The 17,729-nt window shown below is 34.2% G+C and overlaps 1 protein-coding gene across 8 annotated transcripts in view; it reads right to left on the bottom strand.

Moving 5' to 3' along the window:
* The window catches only part of GPHN (gephyrin), a 526,998-nt gene that overhangs the window by 392,041 nt on the left and 117,228 nt on the right, over nucleotides 1–17,729 (bottom strand). For all 8 annotated transcript variants that reach the window (XM_055538377.1, XM_055538378.1, XM_055538379.1 and 5 more), the window contains exon 2: nucleotides 11,347–11,425. In XM_055538377.1, coding sequence (XP_055394352.1) covers nucleotides 11,347–11,425 — 79 coding nt within the window. The remainder of the gene's footprint in view (nucleotides 1–11,346; nucleotides 11,426–17,729) is intronic.

The raw sequence follows: 17,729 nt of genomic DNA, 5'->3' as shown, positions 1-17,729 counted from the left end.
AAAACTATAAGACACTGATGAAAGAAATTCAAGAGGACACAAACAGATGGAAAGCTATACCATGTTTTTGTATTGGAAGAATCAATATTGTGAAAATGACTATACTACACAAAGTAATCTACAGATTCAATGAGATCCCTATCAAACTACCAATGGTATTTTTCATAGAACTAGAAAAAATTTTTCACAATTTGTATGAAAACACAAAGGACCCCAACTAGCCAAAGCAATCTTGAAAAAGAAGAATGGAGCTGGAGGAATCAACTTTCTTGACTTCAGACTATACTACAAAACTATAGTCATCAAAACAGTATGGTTTTGGCACTAAAACAGTAATATAGACCAACAAAACAAGACAAAAGCCCAGAGATAAACCCATGCACTTATGGGCACCTTATCTTTGACAAAGGAGGCAAGAATATAAAATGGAGAAAAGATAGCCTCTTCAATAAGAGATGCTGAGAAAACTGGAAGCTACATGTGAAAGAATGAAAGTAGAATATTTTCTAACACCATAAACAAAAACAACTTACTTTTAAAATTATTGTCTTTTAAATAAACAATTTAAAAGTTAGACTGAATTACTCAAAATATTTTTTTTCCTCTACAACATTATGCTATCAGAGGTGTCTTCAAAGTGAACTTCAGAAAACAGGTTCAATTTTGAAAATGATTTCAGGGATCTTCCTCAATTTCATCAAGAATGGAAGCCTTTCTTGGCTGTATCTTTTCAGTATTCTGAAGAGCAAGTACCTATAAATCAAAACCATGGGGATTAGCAAGGTTATCATATCCTTTTGCTCATGAAGTTAGGTTTCTCATTATCTAACACATACTTAGAAAGATACTGAAGCTGAAGAAGGAGCCAATATTGGTCAAAGTCTAAACATAGCTATTAATAGGTCACCAGAAAATAAGCTTTCATATTGAACACCAAAAAAGGGCTGACTGTTGATATCAGAACTGCCTGAAAAATGGGAGGAAAGTAGGTTTTGCCAGTGTGTATTCACTGCACATTCAGTCTGTTACTTTTTTACTCTTTCTATCACCCATTCTTTAGCTTAGTCACTAAATCACACATTCATTTATCTATTTAAGAAATATATCTGGCTGGGTCTACTATGGTAGGTGGCAGCAATTAAACATGAACAGACTCTGGCCTTAAGAAAGTTATAATCTATTCTGAAATACACAGTACATACACAGACAATGATAATATAGTACAAAAATCTATGACAGGAGTTTAGGCAACATATAGGAAGAGCACATGGGAGACCATAGAGGGCTCCAGGAAGGAAAAAAACCCAAGTTCAATCAGCTCAATTAGCCTTCCCACCTAAATAGATTACCCTAAATTTAAAATTTAGGCTTCCTTCTAAACTTTCATTTAATTTTTCTCGGAGGGTTAAAGAAGACTAGGATAGTTATTTACCACAGTGACCAGGGAGGACTGGAAAGGAGTAGCAAGGGCTGGTCTCCTTAAAACTGGTATCCAATAGTCTAGTATTAAGGACATTTTCCCATGTGGATAGAGGTAATTTAATTCTCCATAATAACTCGCCATAATCTCTCAAAAAACAGTAGTTTAAAAGCTTGAACTCTTAAAACATGTAGAAACAAATAGGTCTCCCCTATCTTTTGTTATTTTCTTCCTAAATTGGGTTGAGTCACAAGCAAGCTTTTCCTAGGAAACTCTTTAGGGAAGAATACTTATGCAGATTTCTGATTAGGAAGCTTCTTTACCTGCCGGTTTGTCTTCCCAACCCAAGGCAACAATCTTCCACTGAAAAACCCACAGACTAAACTGTCATTATTTCATTAAGGCTTTTCCTTTGCAGGTGTTAAATCTCACTTTCAATCTCATGAGTCTTCACAGTCTCATATTTCAGATATCAACATAAACCAAACCGAAAAATTATTTTCCTCCTCTTCCTAACAAACATCGAGAAAAAAATATATAAAAAGCTCATGGTGAGAGAACAATTAAATGATCAAAAATCAAATACCTACAGGCCATAAATTTTAAAATATTTTCAAACATTTTAATGTCGGTTCCTAGAAGACCAGTGCTAAGATGTTAGTCCATCATATTTTTAATAAACTTAGCAACACAAACTGAAGCCAAGTTCAGTGAAGCCATTATGCTGTAGATCTTAAACTTACAGAGAGCTGAATGGCAATAATATCTCAATAAAACTAGAGAAAAGATTTTTAAAAATGTGATAACAAAACCAAGAAAGTCAAAACTAAGGCTAGAAGTAGAAAGAATGCAATGCCTGGTTGTCAGGAAGCCCTATCTATGTAATTTTAGGACCTTAGATCAATTACAACTTAGTTGAGTTCTAGTTTTTACATCCCTAAATTGACAGAGCTAAACTAATTAAGTGTGACTGTCATATGAAAACAAAATTTCAAAAGTAGTGCAGGTAATAGATGCTAAGATGATTGAAGCTGTAGGCGCAAACTAGCCAAAAACGAGCAAAAATCAGGATATCCAGTCATAAAACATGAGGTTATGAACTCTGGCAACAACCTGAATTAGGTTTGTGCACCCTCACCAGTCAAGCCTCTAGATCAAAATGCAACCAGCTAACACATAAGACTCTTGGGAGATCCTGAGAAGAAAATCCAGTTAAACTGTACCCAAAATCCTGACTGATGCAAACTGTGAATAATAAATATGTGTTGTTTTAAAAAAACTCTGTGGTAATTTGTTACACAGCAATATAAAGCTATTATAAGTAGACAATGTCATCATTTGGGTTTTTTTCACTTTGACCATCAGTGTTGCATGTATCATTGTGTTCTTGATAAATAAAATACATGGATATAAAAACATTGTTTTAATGACTAGTTTTAATCTCTTGGACTCTGATTCATCTTCAGCCAAACTGAGTTTCTAAAAAGCAAAGCATACCCTCGAATTTCTATTCATTCTCATAATCAATCAGTCTCTCCTCTCTCTGTTATTCCTTCTCACCTTCCTCACTCCCTTCCTCCTTTACTTCTTCTACTTCTCTTTTTTCTTAAGAAAAGCTTCTTTTCAAGGATCATCTCTTTTTAAATCATCTCTGTCAGTGCTTTCGTTAAACTTTCATATGCCTCTATAATAATATTCCTCTATTAAGGTACCATAATGGAATGGGGAATGAGAATATTTGACTCTTTTTCCCTTCCTCATCCCCTTTGTTTCTTTCCCCTTTTTAACTGACAGCAATAGTTTCTCTTTTTAAGAAGGAAGCATGGAAAGACAGAAATAATGTCTGTTATTAATGTGCTGTTATTCCACCTGCTGTCTAATCAGCTGTAATTAAAGCAATAAATTCACCTGAGTCATTTCACATTTTTGTGTGTGTACTACATAAACAGGCAATAATATTAAGAAGTAGGGAGCAACTAACATCAATTAATTGAACTAGGCAGTCCTTATTATTGGTATTACCGCCAATACCTATCTAATTGAGATGGTATGTGTCAGTACAGTCACTCAGTCATGTCTGACTCTTTGCAACCCCCATGGACTGCAGCATGCCAGGCTTCCCTGTCCAACACCAACTCCAAGAGCTTACTCAAACTCACGTCCATGGAGTTGGTGATACCATCCAAACATCTCATCCTCTGTCAGCCCCTTCTCTTCCCGCCTTCAATCTTTCTCAGTACCAAGGTCTTTTCCAACGAGTCAGTTCTTCACATCAAGTGGCCAAAGTATTGGAGTTTTAGCTTCAACATCAGTCCTCCAGTGAATATTCAGGACTGATTTCCTTTAGGATTGACTGACTGGATCTCCTTGCTGTCCAAGGGACTCTCAAGTATCTTCTCCAACACCACAGTTCAAAAGCATCAATTCTTCAGCATTCAGCTTTATAGTCCAACTCTCACATCCATACATGACTACTGGAGGAACCATAGCTTTGACTAGACGGACCTTTGTTGACAAAGTGATGTCTCTGCTTTTTAATATGTTGTCTAGAGATGGTATGTGTAGGCAAGCAAACTGTTCTATTTTAAAATAATAATTCTTGATGATGTATAAATTTGTCCTTAAATTAACAGCTGAGAATCAATACAGTAGTCATCTCTTAGTTTGATCACTCTTTTTCTGGGACTATCTTCTCTCTCACAGAGGACCCCACCATTCTGACCATAGGCATCTATCCATGACAGGTCAATCAAAATAGTCTACCTCTCTGCTGCTGCTAAGTCGCATCAGTCGTGTCTGACTCTGTGACCCCACAGACAGCAGCCCACCAGGCTTCTCTGTCCCTGGGATTCTCCAGGCAAGAATACTGGAGTGGCTTGCCATTTCCTTCTCCAATGAATGCATGCATGCATGCTAAGTCAATTCAGTCGTGTCCAACTCTGTGCGACCCCACAGACGGCAGCCCACCAGGCTCCTCTGTCCCTGGGATTCTCCAGGCAAGAGTACTGGAGTGGGTTGCCATTTCCTTCTCCAATGAATGCATGCATGCATGCTAAGTCAATTCAGTCGTGCCCAACTCTGTGCGACCCCACAGACAGCAGCCCACCAGGCTCCTCTGTCCCTGGGATTCTCCAGGCAAGAGTACTGGAGTGGGTTGCCATTTCCTTCTAGCCACAGTGATTGGATGAGGTTTGGGCACATGACCAGATTAACAAAATCACAGAATTATTCCATGAAATTTTATGTTTTAGAGTGGAAATGAAGACAGACCATGGAGTTATAAGGATGGAATTAGAGTAAGTTAGCAACAATGTCATCAGTTTCATGGAGAAAGCCTGATTGTCATAAGTGAGACTAAAGTCAAGAAAAAACAAGAGAGATGATGACAGAAGGTGACAGAAACAAACCCAGTTGCAAAAACGCCCTAATTCTATTCCTTGAGGTTCCCACTCTTGCCCTGGTTTCTGAAGCTCTTTCTTGATTCCATGAGAAATACTCTTTAATTACATATGCCAATATTGGAGAAGGAAATGGCAACCCACTCCAGTGTTCTTGCCCGGAGAATCCCAGGGACGGGGGAGCCTGGTGGGCTGCCGTCTATGGGGTCACACAGAGTCGGACACGATGGAAGCGACTTAGCAGTAGCAGCACATATGCAATAAATCACAAACTAACTTTTTAAGCTAGTTGACTTATGTGTATATACTCTGAAAATGAAAGAATCAAGTAATTAAACAATATGTTATTTATTTCATTAAGAAATTCTAACACTGATAGGTCATCTATATGCCTCAAGCAGAAACACAGATATTATCCATCTTCGATCAGATGTTCCTTAATTTCAAGAACAATGTAAAATGAACATATACTAATGCTTTGATTAAAATAAATTCTTTACAAATGAGCCCACAAAATCTGCCACATACATTCTTAGAAATGTATGGGATGATGGAAATGAGAGAAAGTCTTCTAAAAGTAGATAAAATCCATAGTCTTTGCAGTTCTGACATAGAGTACATAATACCAAGCACCAGCCTAGATTAAGCTATATTGTCCAAAAATGCACTTTATAGTACAATAATCATATAATCCACAAAGGAACCTGGTTAAAAAGGATAAAAACTTTCAATTAGATATATTATTATAGACAAGACAGCTTTGGTGTCTGTCAGATTTAGCAGAACTACTGGCAGCAGAGCAAAATGAATAATCAATAATGCTTAAAATGTTGTCATTGGAAAAATCGTTCCTATATCAAAGGAAATTTATCTTCAGAAAAAAAGGATAGCAATATAAAAACTCTTCAGTTTTGATTCATAATTATTAAAGGTCTCCAAGATACTCTAAAATTGAAATTTAAAAAATAGGCCATAAAAAAAATTAACTAAAATCATCTACCTGTAGTACAAGAATGTACAGCTCAATGGAAAATAACCACTTCAAAAACCACTGTTTACCCTCTGCTGACTGGCATTTTTAAGAAATTCAATTCACCATAGCAACCTGTCTTAACACCAGCAGATAAGTACAGGCTATATTTAGATATGATTGCTTTCCAGACGGCAATCCTGCCTTTCCTTCATATTTAATGTTATGATCCAAGGGACCAAAATATCATTCAATCAGACTGTAGTGTGAAGACAAGTATACTCAAGGGGATGAGGCTGCGTTTCAGAACTATGACGAGAACAGCTTCCAAAGGTGCTATGATTTCTAAAGAAGCATATATATGTAAATAAAATTTTTACATCTAAAAAATTTACAACTAGATGCAATACTATTTTGCCGAATTTTATCTTTGTTCTTAAACATTTAATGCTGTCATCAAACGCTAATGATTTGTACTATCAAAATACATTTCGGCTAGAAGGGTTTTGTTATTATTTAATTAGTATGCGACACTTCCAATTTGGAAACTTCTAATTAAACAAGAAAAAAAATTTTACGCAAAAGCAATCCTTTACAGATTATGTATAACAAGAGCAGTAGTAATACAAGACAAGTAATACAATATACTACATGAAAGATTAATTGATGAAAATGCTATTGTTACAAAATTACCCTGGATGTATTTGTACTTTATAATCTTTGTAATGATAGTGAAAAGAATTTCTATTTCACTAATTAGCAACACAGTTTACTTCACAAGTTACCAAGTATCATAATAATCATAGTAATGATCACAGAGAGTGCCTTTTATTTTTCTTTACTCTCTAGATTATCTGCATCAAAATTATTTAAAGACAAAAGAAATGAAGTTCAATTAAAAATACTAAGAACATATCTCTCACACCCATTAAGACGGCTATTATATTAAAAAACGAAAAAAAAAAACAAACAGAAAATTATGTATTGATGAGGAATTGGAGAAACTGGAATACATATGCACTCCTGGAGGGAATATAAGTTGTTGCAGTCACTACAGAAAACACTATAGCAGTTCTTCAAAACCCTAAAAACAGAATTACTGTATGATATAGCAATTCCACTTCTGCGTATATATACAAAAGAATTGAAATCAGTGGCTCAAGGAGATATTTGCATACTCATGTTCAGAGCAGCATTATTCACAACAGTTAACAGGAAGAAGCACTCAGTGCCCCTCAATGTATGAATAAGTAAACAAACTGTGATATATATATATATATATACACTCACACACACACACACACACATAATGGTATATTATTCAACCTTAAAAAAGAAAGATTCTGACACATGATAGAACTCATTTGAGACAACTGTGCTAACTAAAAGACAAAAAGTCACCAAAAGACAAATAATGTATGATGCCACTTTTAAGAGTCCTACAGTATTCCAAAACCATTGACACAAACAGAACTGTGGTTGCCAGAGGCTGGGGAGAGAGGAAAATAGGGAGTTAATGTTTTATGAGTTTTTGTTACAGTTCTCCAAGATGAAAAACTCTAGGAGAGCTTGCAACGGTGTGTATATCCTTAACATGACTGAACTGTACACTTAAAATTGGTTAAGACAGTAAATTTCATGTGATGTTTACAATTTAAAAAAATACCAAGAATATTGACAAGAAGTATTCCTCATCCATAATACAATTTATCCAGAATTTATAATTAAGATCTCTCCTATTTCACTGAATCATCCTTTCTTAAAAATCACAAGAGGCTGTAAACTCAGGAAAATCTTTTCAAAATCTTGACATCACTGGAACAATTGAAAACATATTCTGAGCAACAGAAAGAAAAATAACAAAGACTGGCATAATTGTCATGTTTTGCAAAATTCTTCCCCTATTTGCTCTATGAAAAAAAATACTAATATGCTACATTATGAATTATATTTCTAATATTCGAAGATGGCCAATTCGTCTATGAATTAAACAGTTCTTCCTCTAACTGATTTACATATCACATATATACAACGGATGTAAATTTTTAAGTTTTTGCAAATTAAACAAGATATATCCATCTACAATCAACTACACACACACACAATTAGCATCAACACAATGAATAGTAAAATTAAGTGTTCAATTTCTATTAGTCTTTTTCATTCTTATATTTCCTCTCTTGATTATTAAACAGCTTTTAATAATTTCTATAAAATGAATCTGAGTTCAAATAATTATCTCTGCTAAATGGTTTATAAGTAAGCAAAAACAACTTTAAAGCATAAATATGGTAGTATGTTTTATCTTTCATCTTCACCAAACAATGGAAACTTGAAAGCATTTTTGAGAATTTTAACTATAGAGAACACAACTGATATAACTTAAAAGTATGTTATATAAAGTATCTCTTTTCCATATAGTAGTCAGCTCTCCTGCATAGATAACAAGAAAAAGTATAAATGAATTTGTATGATTTAAATAGCATATAACCCTCCACTTAAAGAGAATAAAAATTAATTGTATCATGCTAAGAATAATTCCTTTTATGTATGAAAATTATATATCATATTAGATATGTTTCTAATGTGGTGATATGTGTGGGTATGCTAAGCTGCTTCAGTCATGTCCAACTCTTTGTGATCTTATGGACTGTAGCCCAGATATCTTTCTAACAGGGTGATGACATCAAGCTAAATTTGACATTTTTCAGTGTGCCATTGAAGACCACAACTAAAACAAGAAGTCTTATAAAACAATTCTAACTGACAAACTATGCATACAACAGAAGAAATCATTCTTAAAATATTTAAAATCATAAATAGAAGATATATTAAAAGTTAATTGTTTATTTCAAACTTTAATATGAATGTAAATTAATAATTCAAATAAACATTTTTGCACATTATTAGCAAAAAAGTGAAAGGTTCTTCTACTTGGTCTTATATGTAACACCTACAGGACTACACTAGAAACAAATATTCTTAGAGTAACTTCCCAAAGAAGAGAGATTCTCAGGTATTCCCGTCATCACAACCTTGCTACAAGTCAGATTCTGCTCTCAATTACAACAGATAAAAAGTTAGTAGCAAGACCAGAAAGTCTTGCTGAAGGATTCACAACTTTCTCATTTTTTTTCCTCCTCCCATATCATCCCTCCTTCATCATGTTCACACAATATAGCTCATTCAGTTCACTCAAGCCCAATAATTACTTTTACTACAATGATTTTACAGATATTTTATACCCGTTCACTTATCTGATTAAAACACTCTACAATACCACTCTGAGTGTCACATTGACCAAATTAGCCTGGGATCTCCTCGATCTATTTTTTCCTTCTTTCTAACAGCATTAGTGACTGAAGTACAGTTTTCTTCACACATCAACTCCTTTCTTCATCAGGCGCTCAAGTAGGTGAAGCATAATACAAATCTGACAGGCATATTTACATATGGAGCATTCATTTAATATACATATCTTATTCAATTAATAATTTTTATTTAGAACATGTATTGAAATAACATACAATTTTAGCAACCCTTACACTTGTCAGGAAAGAAAGTGAAGTCTCTCAGTAGTGTCCGACTCTTTGCAACCCCATGGACTGTAGCCTACCAGAATACTCATTAAATGCCAGTGATTTTTTGAGAAAGTTCTTTCAGAAAAGTTATTTTTCACATATTTCCTACTTAATGTTACAACCAAAGCAATTCACATAGAACCATATAGTAGTGCACACAAATTAATGAACAAAGTAATTAATGAACAAAGTAATGAATTATGTCAAGAGTTTGTGAGTCTAGGCCTGGGGGGAAAAAATGTAGCTGGCTTAAAAAAAATCCTTACCCAAGAGATACAAAATATTGCTACAGAATAGTAACTCAGAATAAAATACTTCCCATTATAACAACCCCCAAAATAATTATTTTTCCATACCAGGCATTACTTTCCCTAAAGAATTTTACCAAGAAATCTATCTCTAAAAAATGAATCAGTCACTAATAGTACATTTTGACAATTCTTATTAAGAAAAAAGTTCTTTCCCAATCCAAGTGTTAAGGGCAAAGACAAATTCTTGCTCACTGAATTCTTACATTCAACACTAATGCCAAGAGACTAATGCCAACTTAAGGTAATGATGTTAAGCTAAGATATCTGACTACTTTAAAACATAGGCTCAGAATTATTTTGTCCACTCAATGTAATAGTGATCTGAGATAAATTTCTCTTAGAATACTAAGATTAAATTCATATTTTAGTGATAGATTACCTGATGAATACTATTCTACATTCTAGGAAGAAGTACCAAAGTATTTCAAAATACTATAACTCATTACTATAATCCATTATTCAAATGTAATTCTCCATAGCTTTTATATCATTGAAATCCATATAAGCACATTTTTCCCACAAAGACTGCATTAAAAAGATATATAATTCCAATGTACCAAAAATATACCTTATAAATAATACAATAATGGAATAATTTATTTTATTCATTCAAGTGGATGAAATCTTTCACTGATATTATAAAGTTTCTTTCCATATACTCATGAACATGTTATTCAATATTCATTCACTAGGAATATTTATATCCACATAGAATAATTCTATTCTTCATTAAATACTTATAGAATTGAAAGGACAACTTGTCAATCTTCACTTCAATAAAAACCATGTAGAAAGAGTACTGACAATTCTTTTAAATGAAGAAAAGAGAGACGTTTTAAAAAGAAAAAAATTTAGAAAGTTGGGATTGAAAACTCATTTCTGAACTCATTATAACAATGAGTTCATTATAATAACTTCAATATTCAATCATTTTCACCATGCTGTCTAGTAACTACATTTTTTAAAATGACTTGGACCATCATTAAGGAATCAATAACCTTCAGGTTCAACACACTCTTGTATTTTATTCCTCACATTTTAAATGAATTACTAGTAAAACTTGTATGAATATAGATTACACATAATGTGGAAGACCAATTTTTTGTTGTAATATATTTTACTGAATGCATTAAATATCATTAAGGAAAGCATCTGCCAGCACTTGATTTTCTTTCCCTGCTGCCTACGGCTTAACTAGTATTGATTATTTTTTTAATAAAAGATGATCTTACTGGAAGGATATGTTCCTACAAAAGATAGCATGCATGTATGATTTGGAGTTTAATATATAAGTGCAAAAAAGTTGATTCATGAAATAGAAACAGAAAGTGATATTATACTCTGATATGAAATATGTGCTGATAAAGAAAGGAACTGACTTATGATTAAGAACATTAAAAACTGAAACCTACTGAACTCCTCAAAAATCTTGTGCTACATACAACTTTCAAATTTAAAACATCAGAAATATATTCAATATACTCAAGTATATTGTTATTATAAATATTTTACATTTTAAATTATACTTACAAATTATTATTGCAAGTTATTCAAAAATGTTTAAAACTAATGTAAACAAATTCAATCTTGCCTCCCCAAGCAACTCTTCTGAGAAAAGTCACACCAAGTTTTAATTTATACTTAAGACTGAAAACCAAATACTCACAAAGAAGGATCTTGTACGAGATCTTTGAGATTTATCCCACTGCGATCTTCTGCAAGATTTCTGAAGCAACTATCACTCACTAAACAGGAAAAGGAGAAAGGAAAATTAATTTTTTGTTTCCATTTCAGTTAATTTACTACTATCCAAAAGGAATTTTGAAATTAAAATTGATTATCAGGATAGGTCTTTTCTTTTCTAAACATCAAGAATGATTAATTTTGGGGCCTGGTAGATTAAGCAGCAAATATTAATATTCAATAAAAAAGCCAATAATCTAAGCACACAGACTTTATATAAATACAATATATAAAAGAGTGAATATATGGTTCTAAATTTTATTCTTACTTTTACAAAATTAATTACCAGTCTAGTAGCAAGTCACTGCTTTCACAACAACTAGAGAAAAAAAATGATAAACTATGCCCCAACAGCATATTTTTAAAGGGAATAGAGAACTTTGGATTTAAAAAAAAAAAAAAAGGTAAACTAGGAGAAAAGTGAAATCTGTTTCTGGGTAAGCTGAGCCCCCTGATTGTTTCATTTCTGAAAGGATTTGCCATTTAAACATAAGAATTAGAGAGAGGGACACTACTAAGAAAAAGAGAAACAAGTATAGTTTTTGATAGCTCATGGGAATCCCATGGGACCCACAAAACACATGAAAATTTTCTTCTGGGAGTTTTGCTGAGGGCTAGGATGAAAAGGCAATGGCACCCCACTCCAGTACTCTTGCCTGGAGAATCCCATGGACGGAGCCTGGTAGGCTGCAGTCCATGGGGTCGCTAAGAGTTGGACATGACTGAGCAACTTCACTTTCACTTTTGACTTTCATGCATTGGAGAAGGAAATAGCAACCCACTCCAGTGTTCTTGCCTGGAGAATCCCAGGGACAGGGGAGCCTGGTGGGCTGCTGTCTCTGGGGTCGCACAGAGTCAGAAATGACTGAAGCAACTTAGCAGCAGCAGGATTGCATAAGAGAATTTGGGGAAAGGAGAAGAAAACAGGATATAGGGCAAATAATGTTCTCTGTAGTATTGTGGTGGTTAAAGTTAACGTCACTCTGCAACAAACTGTGCCTACCATGCCCAGTGTACAATTTCTATCGATCTCCCCTCAATATATTTGCTATCAATCAAAAGCATCCCACCTTGAGAGGGAAGATGAGCAAAAGGGTGAAGAACCACATGGCAGAGTAAAATCTCCAACAATCTCACAGCACATTAGTACAAAGCCACAGCAGAGAGAAATGACTGCAACACAATATGTCTGGCCCTTAAGACATTTAAAACCAGAGGCAGACTGAATATATCTAAAGCTGTCATTCAAACCACCCAGTTCAACTTGTGGTTGACTTGAGATGGTTAACACTTAATCATTTCTTTCTAATATAACATTGACAGAAAGTAATATTTACATCAATTTCTATGATCATATAATAAACAGTATTTGATACAAAATACTGTAAAGAGCACAATATGTGACCAATAGCCAGTTTAAAAAATAATGTATATGTTAACCCACAGATGATACAGAATTCGAAGACAAGGACTTGAAGAAAAATCTAAAGAAAACCATAAGTTGAAAAAATAGAAAAATAGTCACAGTAGATGAAAATAGGAACATTTCAACAGAGAAAATTAAATCTATGCAAAAGAATCTAACAGTAATTTTAGAACTGAGAAATACACTATCTGAAATTAAGAAATCTGTGGCTGGATTTTATAGCCAACTCAACACAGCAAAACACAGGATTAGTGAACTTGAAGAGATCAGCAGAAAACATCCAAACTGAAGCAAAAAGAAAAAAAATAAAATAAACATGAGACATGCTGGAATCAACAGCCAATGACACTATAGCTGAAAAGAGAAGAATGAGGAAGATGCAATATTTTCAGGAAAAACAGTTAAGAATATTCCAAAACTGATATAAATACATTACTCAATGACCCAGCGAATATAGCCAAGGCTGTACTGGAAAATGTAAAAGAAAATCACACTTAGCAGTCAAACTGCTGAAAATCAAAGATAACAACAAAATCTTAAAAACAGCAGGACACATCACCTTCTAAGGAAAAACAATAAAACTTACAGCTGAGTATCAAACATAAACTATGGAACAGAGAAGACAATAGAACAATATAGTTAAAATGCTGGGGGAAAAATCTAGAATGTGAGTCTATACCTTGATTAAACATCCATCCTAAAAAAAAAAAAAAAAAAAAAAAAAATCCATCCTAAAATTAAAGAGGAACTAAAACTCTACTCATATTTTAGGATAAACATTAAGTGAATATTTCCTATATTATGCTAAAATATGTTATATATATATGTTAAATGTTACATATATAACATATGCTAACATATGTTAGCATAAATATTAAGCAACTATTTCCTATTTTAATTTAACAGTTTCATTATGTATCTCAACCAATTCAAATCTTCTTAAGGAGCAAGAAGAATATTAACACTTGCCTTGCTCCTTTCAAAGATCCATTACCTATTATTTTACTTGGATTTTATATTCCCTTTTCTTACAGCTCAAAGTTATAAGCTCTCTAAATCTAAATCTGCCTCTGATACAAATGATAAATGCATAAAATGATGCATTTAAAGGATGGATCTGAAGTTGAAATCAAGTTTGTATTCTTTTTATCAAATGCAAAAGATAATCCTCACCTTTTTTTCACAATGAGCTAAGCAATTTTGATCAATATATAATTTTATTTCCATATTTGACAGACACTAATATCAACCTGTTGATTTGAGACAAATTCTGTTTTTCTTAATTTTAACACAAATACTCATTATTACATTATTTCCTAATTAGAGCCAAGTGGAAAAAAATAAAATGTTGCCACACGATAAGAAAAGTTGGTTTCCAGTTGAGCTGAACTTGAAGCAATAATATATTATATCAAAACATTTGTTCTCATAAAGTTCTTGCCCAATTTGGAAAATATGAGAGCTTAGTTACAAACTTCAAGAACCTGAAAGTTTTGAAGACTTAATTAAAATAGAATAAACCTTCGCTCCTACAGAGGCTTGTTAGATAGCTATTGAAAAGAGTTTTGCTAAAGGAGGTAAATATTTTCTAAAGTTCATATCACATCCAAATTTTAAGTGAAAAACAGAATAAAGAATCTAAATATCAATACTTTTTCAACAAATATTCTGAACCTTTACCTGCCTAATACATGTATTAAGTTTAAGATATATTTCAACAGTGCAACAAATTTTGGTTCTGAATTATAAATAAGAACATGGTACACTTTCAGAAACTAGTGAATGTGCTTCTTTCATAAATACATTATACGCAAATCAATCAGTTTGGTCATCACATTTTTCTGTTGCTTTTTGCCCCAGTATATGCCAACCAAAAAAATTATGCTTTTTGTACCAATGATTAATAAACGCCACAAAATTAAGAGCTGGGTCTTGGGAACACACATATTTTTCAAGAAAATGTCACTTTCTATAATCACAGTGTGAAAGTTAAGTGGAAAAATGTCAGTATGTTGTAATTTAAAATATGTCAAGAAATATGAAAACTTAATTTGTTTTATTTTGAAAATACATCATATAGTTTAATTAATAACTGATAAGAAAAATTATCTCCATAATTCTTGGTTTCATTTTAAAATAAATCTCTAATGTACATTTATTGTTATTTAGATGAAAGTCATGGAACATAAAGTTAACAATTTTGAAGTGCACAATTTTGGGACATTTATTTATTACAATCTTGTGCATCTCCACCTCCATTTCCAAAACATTTTCATTATCTCAAGAGAAAACCTGTTACACATTAAACAGCAAGTTCCCATTCTTCCTTTCCCTTTCCCCAATCCCTGACAACCACCAATCCGTTTTTTGGTCCCTATGGATTTAATTATCCTACATATTTCATGCAAATGGAAGCATAAAATACATGCCTTTTTGCACCTGGATTCATTCACTGAGCATAATGTTTTCAAGGTTCATCCATGTACAGAGAAAAATCATCCTTCTTTACATTTAATAATACTCCATTGTATGTATGTACCACTTTTGTTTATCCATTAATCCTTTGTTGGCCATTTGAGCTGCTTCCACCTTTTGGTTATTGTGAATAGGCTAAATGAGCATGCATGTTCAAATATTTCTTTGAATGCCTGTTTTCAATTCTTTACAGTATATCCCCAAAAATGGAATTGCGGGATTATATGGACATTTCATATTTAATTTTTTGCAAAATTGTTTTCCATAGCAGTTGCACTATTTTACATTCCACCAACAAGGTACAAGGATTCTTTTCGCCCACAATCACGGACATTATTGTCTGACTTTTTAAATTAGTGGGTTCAGTTCAGTTCAGTCGCTCAGTCATGTCTGACTCTTTGCAACCCCATGAACCACAGCATGCCAGGCCTCCCTGTCCATCACCAAATCCCAGAGTTCACTCAAACTCATGTCCATTGAGTCGGTGATGTTATCCAGCCATCTCATCCTCTGTCGTCCCCTTCTCCTCCTGCCCCCGATCCCTCCCAGCATCAGGGTCTTTTCCAATGAGTCAACTCTTTGCATGAGGTGGCCAAAGTACTGGAGTTTCAGCTTTAGCACAGTCCTTCCAAAGAACACCCAGGACTGATCTCCTTTAGGATGGACTGGCTAGATCTCCTTGCAGTCCATGGGACTCTCAAGAGTCTTCTCCAACACCACAGTTCAAAAGCATCAATTCTTCGGTGCTCAGCTTTCTTCACAGTCCAACTCTCATATCCATACATGACTACTGGAAAAACCATAGCCTTGACTAGATGGACCTTTGTCGGCAAAGTAATGTCTCTGCTTTTGAATATGCTATCTAGGTTGGTCATAACTTTCCTTCCAAGGAAACTCAAATTCTGAGGAAAACTTCCAAATATCTTCATTCATCCTCATAGATGTTCACCTACCAATCCCTGGCAATGAGAGATCACTGAGGACTTAGTGGGGGGCCAGAAATACCATGCTCACCCAGCAGTGCCTTGGAGGCCCTATCTATAGAGTATCAAAGGAGGTAAAATGGAGAACCTGACTTCTACCCCTGCACTTTGCTCAGTCGCTTCAGTCATGTCCAACTTCTACCCCAGCCTGACATAAAGAAGAAATGTTTATCTCCCTTTACCTGCCTGGGTAGTATCTGAATAAGCCAGCTACAACAGAAATTTAAATAAGACCCCAGTTCACAGTGTAATACCCCAAAAGTCCAGGTTTCAACAACAAGTTAGCTGTCACTATGGATCAGTGAAATAGAATAGAGAGCCTAAAATAAAGCCTCACACCTATTGTCAATTAATCCCTGACAAAGGAGGCAAGAATATACAATGGAGAAAAGACAATCTCTACCACAGTTGATGTTAGAAAAGCTGAACAGCCTCATGTAAATCAATAAGGTTGCAATATTTCCTCACACCGTACACAACAATAAAGTCAAAATAGCTTAAAGACTTAAATATAAAATATGACACATTAAACTCCTAAAAGAGAACATAGGCAAAACATTCTTAGACATAAATCATACCAATGTTTTCTAGGTCAGTCTCCCAAGGAAACAGAAATAAAAGCAAAAATAAACAAATGGGACCTAATCAAACTTATATCCTTTTGCACAGCAAAGGAAAGCATAAACAAAAGGAAAAGACAACCTATGAAATATTTAAAAACAATGTGGCCACAAGGGCTTAATTTCCAAAATATACAATACAAACAGCTCATGTAGTTCAGTTCAGTCGCTCAGTCCTGTCCAACTCTTTGCAATCCCATGAACCACAGCACACCAGGCCTTGCTATCCATCACCAACTCCCAGAGTTCACCCAAACCTATGTCCATCGAGTTGGTGACACCATCCAACCATCTCATCCTCTGTCGTCCACTTCTCCTCCTGTCCTCAATCTTTCCCAGCATCAGGGTCTTTTCAAATGAGTCAGTTCTTCGCATCAGGTGGCCAAAGTATTAGAGTTTCAGCTTCTACATCAGTCCTTCCAATGAACACCCAGGACTGATCTCCTTTAGGATGGACTGGTTGGATCTCCTGGCAGTCCAAGGCAATCTCAAGAGTCTTCTCCAACACCACAGTTCAAAAACATCAATTCTTCAGCGCTCAGCTTTCTTTATAGTCCAACTCTCACATCCATACATGACCACTGGCAAAACCATAGCCTTGACTAGATGGACCTTTGTTGGCAAAGTAATGTCTCTGCTTTTTAATATGCTGTCTAGGTTGGTCATAACTTTCCTTCCAAGGAGTAAGTGTCTTTTAATTGCATGACTGCAATCACCATCTGCAGTGATTTTGGAGCCCCCAAAAATAAAGTCTGACACTGTTTCCACTGTTTCCCCATCTATTTCCCATGAAGTGATGGGA

The sequence above is a fragment of the Bubalus kerabau genome, chromosome 10, assembly GCF_029407905.1.
Source record: "Bubalus kerabau isolate K-KA32 ecotype Philippines breed swamp buffalo chromosome 10, PCC_UOA_SB_1v2, whole genome shotgun sequence".
Taxonomy (NCBI): domain Eukaryota; kingdom Metazoa; phylum Chordata; class Mammalia; order Artiodactyla; family Bovidae; genus Bubalus; species Bubalus kerabau.
Note: the sequence above shows the minus strand (reverse complement) of the source record. Positions and strands in the feature narration are given on the sequence as shown.